The sequence below is a fragment of the Phoenix dactylifera genome, unplaced genomic scaffold (assembly GCF_009389715.1).
Source record: "Phoenix dactylifera cultivar Barhee BC4 unplaced genomic scaffold, palm_55x_up_171113_PBpolish2nd_filt_p 000243F, whole genome shotgun sequence".
Taxonomy (NCBI): domain Eukaryota; kingdom Viridiplantae; phylum Streptophyta; class Magnoliopsida; order Arecales; family Arecaceae; genus Phoenix; species Phoenix dactylifera.
The window spans coordinates 105,651-125,360 of NW_024067740.1; the positions used below are offsets into that span (position 1 = coordinate 105,651).

At 37.7% G+C, this 19,710-nt stretch overlaps 1 protein-coding gene across 1 annotated transcript; it reads left to right on the top strand.

Annotated features, from left to right (window-relative positions):
- The first annotated feature begins 2,600 nt into the window (after positions 1-2,600).
- Positions 2,601-19,254, top strand: LOC103696498 (pantoate--beta-alanine ligase). The gene is made up of 4 exons (XM_008778156.4): positions 2,601-3,310; positions 5,670-5,783; positions 9,120-9,251; positions 18,858-19,254. The coding sequence occupies exons 1-4, from the start codon at positions 2,729-2,731 to the stop codon at positions 18,972-18,974; spliced, it is 945 nt and encodes a 314-aa protein (XP_008776378.2). The 5' UTR covers positions 2,601-2,728; the 3' UTR covers positions 18,975-19,254.
- Positions 19,255-19,710: the final 456 nt, after the last annotated feature.

Here is a 19,710-nt window from a genome sequence, read left to right on the forward strand (position 1 = left end):
CGCCGCCCACCTTCTGGAAGCTCCGCCTCGAAAGTTAGAAGGTCCCATGACCCCAACTGCGGCAAGCCCTGGGCCGTCGACCCCCGTGTCTCCCTTCGCGGCCACCACTCCCTCCTCCGCTCCTCTGATGACCCTCCGGATCTTGATGAAATCCTCCGACCCTTGGTCCCCTCCTCCGACCCGATGCTGGCGGCGCCGTCGTCGTCGAGTCCCTCCTCACTGACCTCCTTGGCTCTTTTGTTCACCGAATCTGAGAGGACTGAGGTCAAATCTCACGAAAAGCTTAGATCTAAGGGGACGAGAGTGCCGACAATCGGCAAAGGGATGCAATGGTCGGCTCCGGTCTTCGACGGAGGGGCGACGATCGGAGGGAGACCTTTGGCGGCTCGGTAGTCGGGGGAAGAGAGGGAGAGATGGAGGAGGGAAAGAGGGAAAGAGCCCCGAGGTTCTAGGGTTTCTCTTCATTTAGTTAGGTTTTCATCTGGTGATCTCATCTCCCGCTCCCAGCCATTGCATCTTGGAATCGTTAGCCTCCATCTATTTTATTTGGGATAAAATCAAGCCCAATGAGGCCCATAAATTAAACAGATTATACGGGTTAAACATGTCAGACATCTAAAATCTGTATTCGATCCAATTAATAAACAGATTAAATGGGTCAACCTGTTTACGACGCGAACCTGTTTAGGCCAAACCCAAACCTATTTATGGCGGGTCGAACACGGGTTGGCTTGGTGGGTCGGGTCATATTTTGCCACCCTTAATACCAAACACTCCCGACACTTTGGAGCCTCGCTGATGGCAAGGACAATAAGGAGTTGTTGGACCTGGTACTACAGGAAAAGCGAGATTTTCCGACACTTTTTTTCCGACGCTAGGGGAAAGTGTTGGAAAATTTTGGTTCAGCGCCAAACTTTACCGACGGTAAATCTTCAAAATCGACGAAGCGCCGTCGTAAGCTGGACCTAAGACGACGCTTCTAAGCGTCGTTGGAGGCCAAATCACTTTCCAACCGCTCGCCCCTCTTTCGATCGGTGCCCTAGCTGCCTTAAAAATCTCTCCTCTCCTCTCCTTCATCAATCTCTCATTCAAAAGCGTTCGGTGCCGACATCAATCCACCGCCTCCCCATCTCGCTTTTCGAGCCTTGATCGGCATACTTCGTTCCGCTTCACTGCAGCCGTCGACCTCGCCCTCTTCTGATGTCCTTCTTCTTCTCTCGTTTCTTGGGTTTTCTGCTTGCCGATCCTTTTCCTTTCATGGTGATTGCAGGCGCTTCTGGACCAGCATGCGGTTGATTATCCGAGCTTCGAGTTGGTGATCATCGACGATGGTGGCATAGATGATCGATCAATCCCTTCTCTTCATTCTCTATGTAGATTTGGGGTTTTAGCTTATTGGACATTCTGCTTTTCTATTTCTTGGTGATTTTCGCATCCTTTCTTGGATCGGATAGAATGGGTCGGTTCTCAAGAGCTCTCTGATCTCTTTCCTGCAGGCAAGACTACCTTTGTGAAGAGGCACCTCACTGAGGAGTTTGAGAAGAAATATGAACATACGTAGGCATCTTAGTCATCTTTCTTTCTTGGATCTTTCTTGCTTATTACTTTTTGTTTTTCTTTGTGTTCCTCTAGGTTTGCTTGTTTCGCTCATCTGGCATCCGCTTTGATTTGCTGCGATATTAATTTCAAAGATTCTTTTTTGTTCTCCTCCAGCTACTATTGGTGTTGAAGTCCATTCTCGGGATTTCTTCACCAACTGTGGGAAGATCCGATTCTACTGCAGGTAGGTTCTTGCTGTGCGCTTGCTGCATCTTTTGTGGCCATAATCGCATCCATATGCATTGAAGGCTAAACCGTTAGCTTTTTATTTTTAACTTTCTTTTTAAAAATTGAAGGCTAAAGCCGACGCTTATAAGCATCGGCTTTGAGGCTTTTAGTGACGCTTTTATAAGCGTTGGCTTTGAGGCTTTTAGTGATACTTTTAAGCGTCGCTAAAAATCAATTTTTTACGAAGCTTTTCAAAAGCATCGAAAAAAACTATTCCTACTCAGGTATCGCTGACGCTTCGCGATGCTTTGGGTAGCATCGGGCAGATCTTTACCGGCGCTTAGAAGCGTCGATAAAGGATGTAAAAAACGTCGAGAAAGACCACTTTTTTGGGCCTCATATTGTCATCGGATAATACTAGAGAACACGTTGTTAGAGAGCCTGGAGCTAATGATTGTTCTTTGCATGGAGTTTTTCAAGTTTTCCTTGGCGTTGATTGAGGCGAAGGGGACGTGGCGCTGAAGCTCCGCCTTCTGGTACAGCCCGAGTCAAACTTTTAGTCTTTGACTTAGAAATGGATGGGCAGACCATATTGATATTTTTTAAATTAATTAAATTTTTTAAAATTTTTAGGATCTACTTAGTTTTAGTTTAAAGTTGAAGGATATAATTTATGATGATATCAAAAATAATTAAAAATTTTAAATTTTTTAAGATTTAATTAATTTTAATTTAAAGTTGAAAAAGGCATCGCTGCACTTAGGATGATATGAAAAATATTAGGGAACCACGGTGGTCAAGAAACTCTGGACGTTCAATGCACGTGCCGTGAAAAAGGTTCCTGAAAATAAAAAAAAACTAAAGAAGGAAGCCGTAAACTGCCCTCTCCTCCTCTCGCCGCGACTACACGTCCGCAAGCACCACCCTCTGATACCCAGAGACAAGCAAAGAGCAACTGCAGATGGCCAAGCAACCGGAGGTAATCAGAGACAAGGCCTGCATGCGTTCATGGTCGAGGTTGCACAGATGGAAGGGCAAAATCCTTGCCCTCGTCCCCACCATGGGCTTCCTCCACCAGGGCCACCTCTCCCTCATCCGGGAGGCCAAGGCCCAAGCCGACGTCGTCGTCGTCTCCATATACGTCAACCCCGGCCAGTTCGCCCCCTCCGAGGACCTCTCCACCTACCCATCCGATCTCCACGGCGACCTTCAGAAGCTCGCCGACGCCGAAGTCGACGCCGCCTTCTGCCCCTCGAATATCTACGATTGTGGAAGCGATGGGGTGCCCGGGGAAGTGGGTTCTGGCGGCGGCGATGAGAGCACGGCGGTTTCTTGCCTCGAGGCCGGGGATGGTAGGGGGAGAGAAGGTCATGAGACATGGATTAGGGTCGAGAGGCTGGAGAAGGGGTTGTGCGGGAGGAGCAGGCCTGTATTCTTTAGAGGGGTTGCCACGGTTGTGGCCAAGTTGTTCAACATTGTTGAGCCTGATGTCGCGGTCTTCGGGAAGAAGGACTACCAACAGTGGCGTATTATTTGTCGGATGGTAAGGTTCGAATTTGCGATTCCTCGACTGTCCTTATTTTCCTTGAATTTTTTTTTTGTGTTCGATTTATCTTTTTTTTTTTTCTTTGGAATTAATTTTGCTTGATAATTTACAAGGGATTGATATTAGATACTAGAAGGGGATTTGGGAAAAAGGACTTCTACATGATAAAATGGTTGAGAAACTAGTAAATCCTAATATAATACCTAAAATCGACATGGGGACTTCCACGTATGAGGGAGAAAATGGGAGAAAGATAACAAAAAAGAACGTAAACCAGCATTGGTTGACATATTGGTTCCATGAGAAAGTTAACAAAAAGATTGTAAACCTCATATTGGTCTATATTGACTCCACATTGGACCAGCACAAGCTGACATGGGCTGATGGAGATTGGTGCAATTGGTATGGTGGTTTGAACCATTATATGATGCTAGTGAAGATCTGGCATAGTATGCATCACCACTTAAAACCTTGTGCGAAACTACGGTGAGCTGATTTACCAAGCTAGTTGATATCTGATCTTCCAAGTCAAGTTTTTTTTTTCTCTTTCTTTTCTTGTGGTTGGCGCGCAGGGGGGGGGTGGTGTATGGGACTGGAAAATAAGCATTTTGAAGTACACAATTTCAGAATGGATTAATCCTTGAGCCAAGGTGATATAATTCTTAGGACTAGGGCTTCATGTATGATAACAGGAGATGTTTGGTTGTGATGGGAATAGTCTAGATGATTCAAGTAAAAGTGGTAAAATGACTTGAATACAAGACCTATATACTTCCTAGGGTTTCCAAATACTTAATGAGTGAACACTATAAAGAGAAAATAGTTGAGTGCTAAGGCTTGTTCACCAATTTCATCTTTAGGATTTGGTACCAAATGCGATACTGTGTTCTCAGAATGGAAAAAAGGGGGAAATAAGTTTTAATGCAAGAGAAATTAGGGTTTAGGATCTAGTTTTGATGACAAGCTTTTTAAAAATGCTCTGAATGATTCTAAGTGATGGATTGCTGGTTTAGGAAGCACATATTATCTCCAATTCTTGATGTTTTAAACGACTAGTAAAGAAAGAGCTAGAAAAGCGTAAGGGGGTTAATAGAGGAGGAATAAGAAAGGTTCAGATTAAATGGTTGAGCCCCCCGCCCCCACCCCTCTCTCTCACACACACACACACACAACACACACACACTCACGCACGCACACACGCACACAAAGGGCTCGTTTGGTTCGCGGAAAAAGAAGGGAGGAAAGTGTGGTCAACGGGAAAGTAATGAGATGCCTCTTGTTTGGTTGGAGTTTTCAAAGGAGAGAGATGGAAAAGTTGTATTCCCATGGGAATATGATTCCCACATTTCATGGGAAAGTCTTTCCCATGAGAAACATGGGAAAGTCTTTCCCATGAGAAACATGGGAAAGTTACTTTCCCATGAGGCGGAAATCACTCCATTTTTATTTTTTTCCAAAAAGCCCCTTCAGCATTAAAGAAGCATTAAAGAGGCATTAAAGATCTAATTTTTATTAAGGGTATAATAGAAATTATACATAACTTTCTCAGGAAAGTGGATGACCAACCAAACATAAGCACTTTGAACATTTGTCACTTTTCCATGGTCAACCAAACATGCTAAAAGTACTTTTCTAGGCATACTCTTTCTAGGAATTTGTTTCCCAGGAATCATATTTCTAGGAGGAAAAATGCTTCCCGCGAACCAAACGAGCCGAAAGAGAGAGAGAGAGAGAGAGGAAAACAAAAGAAATAAGAAATACACCTCCAAGTCTGTCTTATTTGATAACCAATCTATTCTCTTGACAAATTGATAAAATAATTTGAAGGGAACTTAACACCTGATTCATTTTTGACTGCCATTTTATGTTTAGCCCTTGCAAGCAGCACTTTACATTTTGTCCTACACACAGGTTGGCTGGTATTTTATTAACAGTTATGACTGTGCTGGCATGCATTGATGCTTGGTTCTATGCTCAGTTGCATCTGTTTTATACACAATTATGCTTGACTATGTTTAGGGCTATGAACTAAAGTTGAAATGGCCATTGAAATCAAGGGTGGGAAAAGATTTCTAGTTGACAAAGACTAAACGTAAAATGGTAGTTAATCAAAGGACCAGGTGTCGGTTACGCCTAATTGGAATCCTCAATATTCAATTTTACCATATTTGTTTTTACTCCTACCCATAATAAAAATTAAATATTAAATTTATTTATGTTGAACTTTTGATGAGTTTTTTCGGCTTTAATATTATGGGATTTAATAATTACTAGGAGTCTCTATATCAAGAATCTACACTTTATGATCCATTTTCTAGTTGCTAATAAGTGTGTGTTCATTGATGGCCATTTCTAGGTTCATGATCTTGATTTTGCAGTAAGGGTAATTGGTTCAGAGATAGTTCGTGAAGCTGATGGTCTTGCCATGAGCTCACGCAATGTGCACCTCTCACCTGAAGAGAGGGAAAAGGTTTGTTTTTTATTTTAGACATATTTTATATCTATCTCATTTTTAACATTTAGCCAATACTAAGAGAACACAACATGCTTATCAAAGTTTGCTTTATATTTTGGTATCAAAGGATGGAAAACCAATATGAATGTTTTTTGCATTTTATTTTATGTATAATCCTTGTTATATGTAATATTAGTATTTGAAAGGCTTGAAAATATGAAAGTGGCAATACATGTGCTAAATAAGATGCTAAAATGATTTAAACTTGGGAAAATACTTGTATATCATAATCATGTTAATAGTTAAGGTTGTTTTGACACCTCCATTTTTGGAACAATATTAAATTGCTTATTCAAACCCTAGGAAAAAGGTAGGATGTTGGTTATATGTTTCCTAATAGATGCACACTGAAGCTAAATTCATGAAATGAATTGTAATCCTATATTTGCTTATGCCAGGGGGCCACTTGTAAGTGATGTGCGACTGGATGCAAATTGGATGAAGCTGGTTAGGTCATCATCCTTAGTATTGTTTGCCCAATGTATCTCTGTTAAGGTGACAAATAGATAAGGATTAGCAAGGTCATCACTCATAAATAATGTCCCACAATTTAACTTGGGTTAAGTGAAAAATTGGTAGGACTTCACTAAATTTAGAGTAGTGCTTAGAAGCAATATATTGCAAATGAGCCTACTTATAGTGGTGAGATGAGATGGTTAGAGATCTCATTAAATGGAGCAAATGTAAGCAATGAAGCTAGGTCCATAGGGGTAGAGTCTGGTACTTGAAATGTTAAAACATTAACTAAAATAGGTAGGGAGCTGATGGATGAGAATAATCTACATTACATGGTCGGAAGAATGCAAAATACCTGACAAAAAGGATGAAAATCTAAGGAAAATGACCTTTAAATGTCAACAAAATACTAGAAATGGTACCAAAATATTGATGGATGAGAAAACAGGGACTAGGTAAGGGCATAAAGATTTGTAAGTGATAGACCACTAGTTATGAAGTTGGATTTAGTTGAGGATATGAAAAATATCACAACTTGCAAGGAAAAAGGTGAACCAATGCAAGAAAATATTGAATGGAGAAGGCCTATTTACATCAGGTGACTTGAATGGTCATGTAGGAAGCAAAATTTGAAGTTTGACCAAAATAGATTGGTTTTTCCCCATCTCTACTTGTTACTTATCCTGGGTCTTGGTATTGGTTAGTTTCAACTAGTTTTGGTCAGAACCAAATAGTTTTGGCCCAATTTAGGTGGTATCAGCTAGTTTGGTCAAAACTGATTGAAATTTCGTCATAGACACTGTGTATTAATTAAATTAGTCTTCAGTGTCATTTTGGAACCATTTCTGCATATTGTTATATATATCTGGCTAGATAATATCCATGTATGGGTCATTTTATCAATTTTTAGAGTTAGAACACAAACTACAGAACAGATACTTATGGATAATAAATCTCATCTTTGAGAATGGATTAGGCCCCTTGTATAGTGAATTGAAAAGGTTTATTCTTGGATTTGCTAGATGTTAACTTAAGTGATTGCTTAAACCATATCTAATATGGTCATTTTCGTAGTTTATCAATTATAGGTTATATACTGTTTTTTTTTTTTTTTGATATGGCAGTAATCGTTTGATGAAGTTTACATTAATATGAATTTCTATGTTGCTATATTTTACTTTGATAGTTGTTTAGATTGTTAGGTACTTGCTTAGTACTTTGTAGCTGAACAATTGAGTGCAACATAATTGCATAACATTTCATTGGATTATAAGTCTATTTTTATTCTTATTGCATTTAAGCTTTCAGCTTGTAAACACCAAAACCATATATCTAACATGACCAACAATACAATATGATCTAAAGCAAGATTTTACATCTTGGTACTAGGTCACATACAGGTACCTTACTGGTATTGCATGACATGAAATGATATAACCCCATACCGACACATAGTGTGTTGGAAAAGCACCAATACCATATTGTATTGGTTCGCTCCTGGTATGGTATGGATGCTTGGTATAGACCAATACGGTCCAATATATAAAACCTTTCTTCAAAGTAACATGATATGTTCATGTGCATTGTTCTATTATTCTCTGAATTTTCTTTTTCCTTTCATACTTTGGCCAATATGTAAACTCAAATTCCCAAAATTGAAACCTGATCAGTCCTATTAGAAACTTGGTGTTAAAAGGTAATATAGGATATGAGAGATTTTCATGGCAGACAGCATTTGGTGATGGGAATGCATGAGAGATGCAAATACTTGATGGCTCATGATCTAACAATAGAAATACATATTCTAAGAAGGTGGATGAACATTTTAGTTACATTTAAAGTCGATCTAGTGTCATGAATTCTCTTTCTTGCATAAGAGAAAGATCTTATCTTTGCAAGATGATAGGAGGAGAAGGCTTTTGACCCAATACGACATAGGCTATTAATCTTGGATTTGCTTACTAGGAATAAAAGAAAAGAAATGAGAATATGAAATGCTTAAGGATAAGGTGGTAGATTGTAAAAGGAGAAAGTTTGACATTTCTAGCAAAGATATTGAAGGAAATCTGAATTTGAGAGTTGAATTAAACGGGCCACAACAGAAGATACTAGGGACTCCTAAGGTAAGGGACATACAAAGACAATGTGCTTTAAACCAGGGATATAATGCAGTCTTTTACAGAATTTGTCAATCTTTCTAAAGTCTGGTAGTTGTGTGGTTATGGTTTTGTGTACTAGTAAATATTAGATAGAAAGGTTTAGTTGTTGGAATTGTTGAAAATTTTGGGGTTAGTCTTTTTGCTAAGTTCTTTTCAATTGTTGCTATGTTTGTTATTTCTTTAATTTCTTGCATAGGAAAAACTTATTTGCAAGTGGCTGATGGATCATTATCAAGAATAGGGTGCTATACCTTAGTTGTTGTACCTTCTGCCACGGACAATTATCAAAATTGTCTTCAGTTTACTCAAAACAATTTTTTTCCTTTCTTTTGATTTTGAAGCTAATGTTAGCATTGCTAACCTTTAGTAACTTCTTTTTGACACTTGGATGATACCTGCCTTGAGTGATGTATTCTGTTATATATAAACAAACTCATGGAGCATATAAATAAAATTTTTTCTGACAAGTGAGTCTATTATTAAAAATGTTTTGAGTCTTAGTTTGTTTTCTTGTGTCTGCATTCTGGTCTAGTTCCAAATAAAAGTATAAATCTTCATGCAATTACATTTTGAGTGTTTTAATCTTGCAGTTGTCAGAATATACCTTTTCTTATACTGTTGTGATATGGTAATTACTCTCATGTATACTTGTAATAAATTTTTCTTGTTTGCATAGGCATTGTCCATCAACAGGTCATTGTTACAAGCTAAATTTTCTTTGCAAAAGGAGAAATACAGTTGCCAAGACCTGAAAAATCTAGTAGTTCAGACAATAACTCAAGCTGGTGGTAGAATTGATTATGTTGAGGTAAGATGATAAGGAAACCCAACCCCCCTCCTCTCTCTGCCCCCCCCCCCTCCCCTCTCTCCTCTCTCTCCTTTGTCTCTTTTTATTTGCTTGCATATCTGGATAGGCCTTGCTTATTAAGATCCGCTACTCATTGTTGCAAGGGAAACTACATATAGTATAGAGAAGTTAATCATAGCCATATGCATGTTGTATGCGTTTAATAACGCCTGTTGCATCAGAAATCATGTCACAAAAAAGTTTCATACACATGTCAACATTTACCACAGAGCTTGTCAGGATGTATACTTTTACTTTATTTTGTTGATTAATGGTTGGTACAAGCCAGTTTAAGTATGTAAGGTTCTTTGTCAACAGTATGCCCTAGAATTAATCTCTAGATAGCCTTAAAGGTGAGGATTAAAACTTAAACACAACCACCCTGCAAAAAACAGATATCGTGAAATATCATGACTGTGAACTAGTATTGGGCATGTGTAATGCACTTGGATAGAAGCATGGTTAGCTATCATTTTGTGGGAGATCACAATTTTTTTCTAATATTTCTGTGACCTGATGAATAAACCCTTATTTTGGCTGGTGCGCTTCTATAAAAGGTTTCAACTCCACCCATTTTAGTCATCATCAACAACTGATTGTATCACACCCAATAATGTAAATATCAATCCAAAATGCACTGATGCATAAAAGTTTCATTAATTTCCTCCAAATCCCCAGTCCGGTCACATCTTGATCAAGTATAATTGGAATCCTTAATTTTGCAAAATGCATATTTAAAAATCAAGCATAGAAGTTGAGACAACCCAGCTTACAAGGTTGTTTGATTAGTTGTTCCTTGATATACTGTCTATCTGCTACTATGTTGCAGAATAATTATTACAATACAACTACCGTGGACCTTTAATCAGAAATTCATTATCAAAATAGTTGCTTTACTCGTGGTATTTTTGCTTCTAGTCTTTACACTTCCCAATACCCCTACTTTGCTTCTTATGTCTCTATATTTCTAGATTTTAACTGACAGAGGTGGTTGATCTCTGTCCATAGGCAAATATTCCTAATGTCGAAAGGTATAATATGTTGCCCATCAAAGAATTTGTAGTGCCTCATCCTAGCAATATTTTCTTGAGACATGCATAAATTTGCTGGAAAAAAGATATTCAGATGAGTCATTTTTAATTAAATTTATTTAGCATTTGACTGGTAGTCTTGCTTGTCATTCAAGATTAGCAAGCAATTATTCTAGATCAGCAATTTGGTATGTGGGTCCTTTGGAGTTTTGAAATGTAAACAAGCTTGTATTAAGTATTTAATTATCTATAGGCAGATCATCATGCTTTCCTCTGGTGATTCTTATCCTCTCTTGATCTTAGCTTCACAAGTTTATCAATACTATCGAAGCAAAAACACCCTTTAGCCTTCTAGTCCCCATATGATCTTTTTTTTTTTTGTTGATAACAATGCCAACGGTAGGTATGATGTTCTAAATAAGTACTTATGTATGATGTTGTGGTTAACCTGACACTTCTATATCTGCAATAATTTCCAGGCATTGAGGTTTATGAAAAACCATGTTTTTTTGTATCGATCCATACCTCCTAGTAGGGTATACCGTACTGACTTGATAGGCTTTCGGTACGGTAGGGGGGGCTCAATACAATACCGTACTACATGGTATAGATGTACAACTGCTGTCTTGTCTCTAGCAGTGTACCATATATTAATAGGGTGTGTGTGTTGTACCCCTGACCTATACCTGTGAGTTACTGGTATTGGGTTTATTACCAAGATTGAAACCTTGTAACAACCACTACAATCTGCGTATCAGAAACTTGGAATGCTGTTTTTAGCTGAGTCTACTAATCATGTTACTACCATGTGGAACATATTTGGATCATGTTGACTTAGTAGCTTGATGATCTCGATGGCAATGCTTATTTTCTTGATTTTTTTCATTTTAGTATGACACATTTTCACCTTTCTTAATTCAGATGTTTCCTTTCAGTTATGTTTCATATTGTTTTATACTCTTTATATATATATTTTTTATGATGTTTCATTGTGTTCTTCCATGAAGGAATATAATTCATTACGAGCACATCCATCTTTTATATTTTTGAGGATGGGTTTTGATACCTTTCCTGCGCTATTGTAATCAAAAGTTAGGGAACAATGATGAAATGTACCATTTGATAGATATTTGAGTGATGCTACAACTGCCTCTCAATAACTGTAATCAGGTTTGATATTTAAAAGAAAAAAATCTCACTGTTACTACATAGATATCCATAGAAAATTAATATTTTAATGTTTATAGGTATATAAGTTGAATTTATGGGTCATGGTGGTGTGCAATGTTTATATTAGTGTTACAAATTTGCAAAAGAAGTTTAATGCAAGCTGATGGAATATAGGAGTACCATCTCAGGTCAAATGGATAAATTATACAGTTATCTTTTGCATACCGTTTTCTAGATCATTTATTCTGAACTTTATTTCGTTTTAATAAAAATCGGTAATGAGCACAATATCGAGGGCTTGCTCAAATGGAATGAGTCCTTGCCACTTGGGCAAGGGGTTGGGGGTTCTATTCTGGTTGGAGTCAGCCCCTCCGAGAGTGGAGCAGGTATGGCGTAGAAAAGCTGGGGAGTAACTCCCTCCTAATCTCAAGAAATGAAATCAATTATAGGCACTAAAGGAATGAATTCTATGTTCAGATCAACAAGGAAAACATGTTTTTACAATATTGTAGAATAGGGTGAAGGCAATATAAGAAAAGGCACGCTGTTTATTCGAGTAGATAATGTCAAAACATCTTGACGGGAGTTGCTAGAAGAGATTGTGAGAGTTTCTTGAAGATATTTATTCTTTCATTTTTATATTAAATGAACATAACATTAAGGATTAAAACATGAACTAAATAGTGCCCCCGAGGTGGGGGGGGGGGAGGAGAAATAGAGAGGGGTAGCAAAGTGCAACATGCTGAACCATAACTATTGCGGTGAAGTCTTAAGTTGACTTTATATACTTGGATCACATCAATCACATGAGGAATGATACTCTAGAGTTGTGCAGAGCAATTTCACCGATTTATAGGATAATGCTGACCGAGTTCCAGTTGTCGACAGACCATTGCAGATCTTAATGTGAGTGATATAAACTTGATGGTTTATCGAGTTGTCAAAAATTGAATGAGGATTAGTTTGGTGGGTATTTGATGATTGGAGTCCCCTACGCTTGGAAGATCTTAACAAAAGTTATGAAGGCTTTAAGAAAAATGTTCTATAAATGTCAGTACCCAATTACAAAAAATGACTCTTAGATGTGGAAACTATGATCAAGATTTATTAATATATCATATCAAAGACAAGATTCTTGATATTTATTAAGTATGGCACCAAAAGAATATATAATATCACCTCTCACAACCATATGTGGATGTACATCAGTCCATTCATCTTCAATTTAGTATGCCCATTTCTTCACTTTGCTCTGTGGACACGACTGAAAGTCGATTTGTGATCAAGATCAATCATGGGTGACATGTATCAATAAGAGTCCAGATTAACTGTGACCAAGTCATGGCAATCATTTAGTCTGGTTATAAACTTGATGGTTGATCCAATTGTTAAAACATGAGGGGCTTGATACCTCGGGCCAACTAGCATGGAACCTAACTTGCAAAAAAACTGCGCTGCCCATTTGGTATCTGCTCAGGCTGCATATATGGGTCACCTGGATGCCTACTGTATAATACATCCACATAAGAAAGCTGCACGAGCCGTACTAAATGTAGCCATGGAGCTGCATATGCATGTTCAATAGATCAGTTCTTAAGAATAGTCTAAATGGTAGTCAAATTTTTAATGCTTTATCTTTCTTTGGACTAAACTGACTTCTATAAGAACCTTGCATTTCTTCAAGTTAAATGATTGTGATGCAAAAGTGGAGTTAGCTCAGGTCTCCACTAAAAATCCACAATTAAAGCCCAAGAAATCAACTTGACTCAGGGAGAAGCCCTAGAAGGCCTGCTGATATAAGTCTCATGTATTAGAGAAGATAAAAAAATCTATTGTTTTTGCTAGAATCAAACATGATTTGGTATTCTTGATCTTTTGCCTTGTTTGAGGAGGTTATTGGGATATGATGTAGAGGATGATATTGAAGGCAAGATGCTCAAGGATAACATATTGGCCAAGATCAAATATTTCTCTTAATCCTGTAATTTTATTTACTGCTTTTGCAATTATCCCATGATCACAAAGGTCATGTCAGGATATAGTTTTGACTTTCTTCAAAGTAGGGAAAAATATATGACTTAGTGGTTTCTTTTAAGATGGGATAGGATGATATTGAAGCAAGATGCTCAAGTATATGTATTGGCCAAGATCAAATATTTCTTTTAATCCTGTAATTTTATTTACTGCTTTTGCAATGATCTGGTGATCACAAAGATCATGTCAGGATATAGTTTCGAGTTTTCTCTCCTTAAAAGAGGAAGGAAAAAGAGATATGACAGTGGTTTCTTTTAAAATGGATAGGGTCTTTAGCCCTATAAAATACCCCACTCCTTGGCTCCTTTCAAGAACAAGTTAAATGTAATTTCTTTTAATTTTAGTGATGCCATGCCACCCATAGAAAACCAGAATATATTTACACAAGACCTAGACACAACATGGCACATGTGAAGGATGATTGGTGCATTAAAGAAATTGCTTACAGAATAGATGTGGATAGATGGCTAAAACAACATCAAGGGGCATCTATCAATGACTCTTATATGCCTATTAGATAGCATTACATTCCTTTTTTATTTTATTCTGCAATGCTTATTATTAGCTTTTCAAAACATCTTTTGGTGTGAGCTAGACTTGATTTGAGTTTGTTATGACTTATGCTTACCTTTGGTATGGGAGGTCTCCGTACTTGCCGCTTGTCTATCATAAGATAATGCAAGCATTAGGTGCCATAGTTGGATAACGGACCATAGCATTACAAAATTTAGGGAATATATAGCATGAATAAGAGGGAAATGCTGTGCAGCAGTTGTTTTTATTTGAGAAACACTGATTGAATTGGATGGCCAGACCCACCAATAAATCTCATACTGGGATCGACATGCTGAATTCATTCCCATCTTTTCCTACGTACTGGGCATTCTGCTCCTTTTGTCCATATAAACAGAGGCCTTCCTTTTCCATTTTCATTCAGTGCCTATTCTCTTTTCTTCTTCTTTTCCCACCTCACTTTCTTCCTATACTAGTTGAAACTTCTAAACAATTGCAAAACCAGAGGGCTTATTTAAGGTGGGAAGTTGTTGGCTCTGTTGTTTTGCTTTTTGCTGCTTTTCTGTTCCAATTTGGTCAGATCCAAAGGTCAAGGATGCCCTAAGTCTCGTCCTGTCCCCATGAAGTATGTATTCTTGTGCCTGTGTCCTACTGATAAGTTTTTTGATTTGTTAATTTCTTGACATATTGCTTGGCTCTGTCATCATCTCCTACACTAGTTTTATAGACTAGTTCACATCTGCTCTCCTGAATTTCTGTCACACTACACACTTCCATGCATGCTATCCCTCATCCATAGTTTTCCTGTAGTTTAGACTTTAGACTTTATTTTCTTTTGTTTGGTGACCCTATTTTTTCATTTTGTAATCTCGCTATTTGCTGGTTTTGGAACGTTTTCTTTGAGAGAATTGCTGGTTTTAGAATGTTATGTGCAGAAGCTTCACTTTTCATGCTTGATTCATGTCTTAGCAATGAATTTTATTAGCCATGTATTTAACCATTCTAACTTGTGGGGAGATACAATTTTGGTCTAAAAATTCTTTGGATTTGTGTATGCTGAACTGAAGTTAGTTGACTTGAAGTCTGGACTTCCATTTGCTCTAAAGTTTAATCGAGGCAGCTACTAAATTTAGGAATGCATTGAGTAGTAAAAACCTATATCTTTATTCGATTTTTCTGATATTTTTAAAGATACCACCACTTTCACTAGTCCCATCACTATCATCATCATGATAATCGTCCCAAAATCGTTGTCTTGCTATATATGGTTGTCGTAGGATCATTTGGTTGGATCCAAGAGCTCATCATCTATAACATGCAAAAGATTTGTCGGCATGACTATTATTGGTGCCATGCTGTTGCCAATACCTCCACCAAACATCAAGCTGTTGCATTGTCTCAATCAGAATCACAAGCTCATGCTTCGTACCTAACATGACTCCTTTTGCCTTAGAATCTCCATATAAATTCTATCGATATCTAGAGGAGAATGGAATAGTTGTTTGTATAGTTAGGGTATCCCCAAATAACAGAACCTTTTCTTGTTATGACTGAAATAACAGATCTTATATTCTCAGCAAAAACTGCTGGATTGGATCTTATTGCAAAAAAAATTGCTTTGGGGCCCAACCCTCCTACCTAAAAGAGCTTCAGGGCCACATGTTAAGAGAGTTGGTGCTCCCATAAGGCCCATGCAATTTGTGCCGATACAATGAATAGCACTAATCTCCTCCTGATACCTGGCATGTCAACTGTGAAGGGCATTTTCTAGATACTGCTCTGTTGGGACCTGTAGCATTGCTCAAAAAATGATTATCATTACAATTGTTGCCATTTGAATAGGAAATCATGATGGACCACTATGGGAAACATTTGCTTCTGTTAATGTTTATAGAAGAACATTATGGTTTTCAAATCATAAAATATATATATTTGAAGTGTTATAAAAAGTGAATTTTAAAAATTTATTTTAATCTGACTAATAATAAAAAGCATTAAACAACAGTTTATATTCCGATTATACAATAACTGTTATAACAAGATAACTTGCAAATAAAAATCACTATTTTAATTTTAAACCTATGATCTAAATATACATATGTACATATATACATTCATAAATATGTGTGTATGCATATATATATATATATGTATATATATATTGGGTGTATTTATGTATATATGCTTAGGTACATGTATATGTATATGAACACTAACACCCAGCTACGTGCAACGCATGTTCAAAGAAAGGGAACACAATAAAGTTATGGCTGTAAAAAATAAAACAGATATTCGCTTATTTAAAATGTTGCATATGCTTGAATTTTTTCGTAGATGAGGTTGTTAGGTTATTTGGTTGTACCTTTCAATTAGAAAAAGTTTTTATAAAAGTATTAAAACTATCTACGGATCCTAGTTATCCATGATCCCTTTATAGTAAGGTATGCGGAACCAACCGAACCGACGTACTGGTGGAGACCGGTACCGAACCGGTTCGGGAAAAAAAAAAACGCACGGACGCGCGCGTGTCCACGTTATGCTATAGAGCGGCATTAAATGCCTCTCTGTGGCATTAAAAGCCCACGTGGGATGCCCCGCGCGGTTCGCACCGCATGGAACGCGTGTTTCCCCACTCACGCCCTCTCCTCTGAGCGCGGGTGCTATTCCCCCAGCCTCTCTCTTTTTTTTTTTTTTCTTTTTTTTTTTCTTTCTCTTCTTCCCGAGCCTCTCTTTTCTTCCCCTCTCTCCTCTCTTCTCCTCTTTTTCCCCCTTCTCCCGCAAGCAAAGGATGTCTTCCTCCCCGCGAGGTGCTCGGAAGGAAGAAAGAGGCCCGATAGTCTTCCTCGCAAGAGAGGTCTTCTTCCTCCTTTCGACAGGTAGTCTTCTCCTCTTTCTCTTCTTTCTCTTCTTCCTCTTCTTCTTCCTCGTCTTCCTTCCTCTTTCTTCCTCTTCTTTCCTCTTCTTCCTCTTGTTCTTTTCTGCGAGTACCGGTGCGAACTGGTGCTGTTTGCAGCGTTACTATTCGCACTAATACGGGCAAGGAACCGTTCGGTTTCGACCCCTTTGGGATTCGAACCAAATTTCATGGTTGTACCGTACCGGTGGAGGTCGGTACCGGTATGGTACAGTTCCGACCGGTTCAGCAGACTTTGCTTTATACCATTTGAAAACTATCATTTCTAGTTGATTTCATTAACAAAAACTAATGACATGCTGCTCTACAATGTTGATAGACAGAATCTTTTCAGCACATTTCTATTTAATTTTGTAATATTGTGTGCGTGTTTGCACAAGAAAAGAGAGGGGATCAAATCTCAAATAACTGGCTGTTATTTTAAACCATGGCTATGGTAATGGATTGATCAACCTAAGCCTGCAGCAACTTAAATCCTTCAGTTTAGACCAAATTTTCTTGCCTCAAATTAAATGGGAAACTGCCCAGTTTGACCTTATCAAGCAGATGAGCTAGATCAAGGTTGACGATTCAAATGATCCTGATAAATAAATTCTATTATATTCAAAAGATCGACATGAAGATCTTCCATGATAACTAAATTCTATTATATTCCTAAAAAAAATTCAAACAAGTTGCATAGAAGCAACCTTTGATGGTCCTGATTTCCCAGTCAACCGTCTTCAAAAATACTTGCAGTAGATCTTTTCACTAGTCTTTTTACTGCTGAGTAGGGTCAAAACTAACTACATTTCCAAAGAGGAGAACATGAACATTTTACCTCCATCATCGACACATGGAGGCACCCTATTGGTCAAACCTGCCCCTTTCCTCTTGAATCCTGAGAGAATTTCGACAGAGAAAATATACGAGAGAGAGTTCTAAAACCCGAGAGCATTTCGATGGAGAGGGGCATTATAGCCAAGCAGCGATCGGAAAGGCAAGAGATTTTTATTTAATTTTTTGTTTCCGTTGGGTTTTCAGAATAAAAAGTTAAGAGAAATGGGATAAAATATATAACATCAACCACTGTTGAAAGGGGTTTCGAATTCGACGGCCTTCTTGGCTTTTGGTAATGGATTAATGAGAAACCAAGGGCCCATTTGGTAATTTGTATTTCTTCTTTGTTTTCAAACACCAAAGAAAAAACAACAGCACTAAAATTTATGTGAGATGACATTCCTTTTTTTTCATCAAAAAACAAAAAAAGTGAGATGACATTCCCTTTTTGTGGCTGTTTATATATATATATATATATATATATATATATTTAGAATTTTACAGAGAAATTTCTTTCTACCCTTGAGAAAAGGAAAATAAGAACAAATCACGGTAGGATCATGTTCATCCCTTGTCTCCATCAAAATAAGCCCTTCTTCACATGGATTTTGTAGAGAATTAAAAACAAATAAAATGACAACATTGCCAAAATGCTCAAATTTTATAAGATCTGTTGGTAAACAGACTGTGCCAACTTAATATGGGCATATATCAGTGTATTGCTTTCCAGCAAAATGACTGGATGCATGATTGCATGAAATAGCAGACAACTCCCTCCATGCATAGCATGTTTTCAGCAGCGTTGCAACAAGGACAATATTATGCATTTTAGTGTCGAAATTGTTGTTCTGCGATTTTTTTTTTTTTTTTAAGTATTTTCTTGTAACGTTCTCTTTGTTGAAGCAAATTTTCTCTGCTTAACTATGTACAATAAATTTACATGTTGTAAGTTCTCATTTTTTTCCTAAAGGCCAACTGTGAATAGACATTCAGACTTTTCTTGTTCATGTGCGTACTGAAATATTAAATGATGGCAATGATAGGATAATTTATCCAAATAGAATAACCATTTTCTCATAATTGCAGATTGCAGAACAGGAAACTCTGATTCCGGTAAAAGAGATCAGCAGCTCGGTTGTCGTGTGTGTTGCTGCTTGGTTTGGAAATGTTAGGCTGATTGACAATATGGAAATCAACATATGAAGCAGAATGCATTTACCGATGACAAAAAATTCAGAATGTTGACAAAAAATTCAGTCAAAGAAAAACGTATTTTTCCCAGCCAATAGATCCCCAGTTTGACCACTGATGGATCACTAAAAGATATGTGGTGCTCCCATATTAGATAAATAAATGATCATTTTTTTGCAAACAGATGACTCACATATAGTATGAATTTTTGGATTGGGAAGATGTCCAGGCAGTACTGATTTCCCTTTTTTTTTTTCACTTCAGATGCTGAAAGTTTTGCTTTCTTGTTCCATCTGCTGTATTTCAGGGTCTATCTGTGTGTGTAGGTTCTCCCTCTAAATACCATCCCGAAAATTCAGGACATTTGCATGGTTCTATCAACATCGTCCTTAATAACAATTTTCTTTTGTCATTTTTCTTTTTAGTCCCCGACGGAGAAGGATATCCTAGGTATTATCGGTGGAAAACCATGTTGAGGTGGGGGGTTTTACAACTTAAAACCCTATTTAAGGCATGTACAAGAACTATTAGAAGATTTGGAAAAACGCAAAACCTGAAAATGCTATAGATATTTGTTAGTTGTCACCGTTTACAGTGATTAAAACACCGATGAATGGAGTGGTGTTTTAAAAGGGGCAAAGAGCTATCTATGATGGATATGTTTGGATGACACGTATTTTATGGGCCATGAGTTTTCGATGGCCAACAAGTTGGATAGTATTTGAATTCAGATAGTAATAGTGTAATT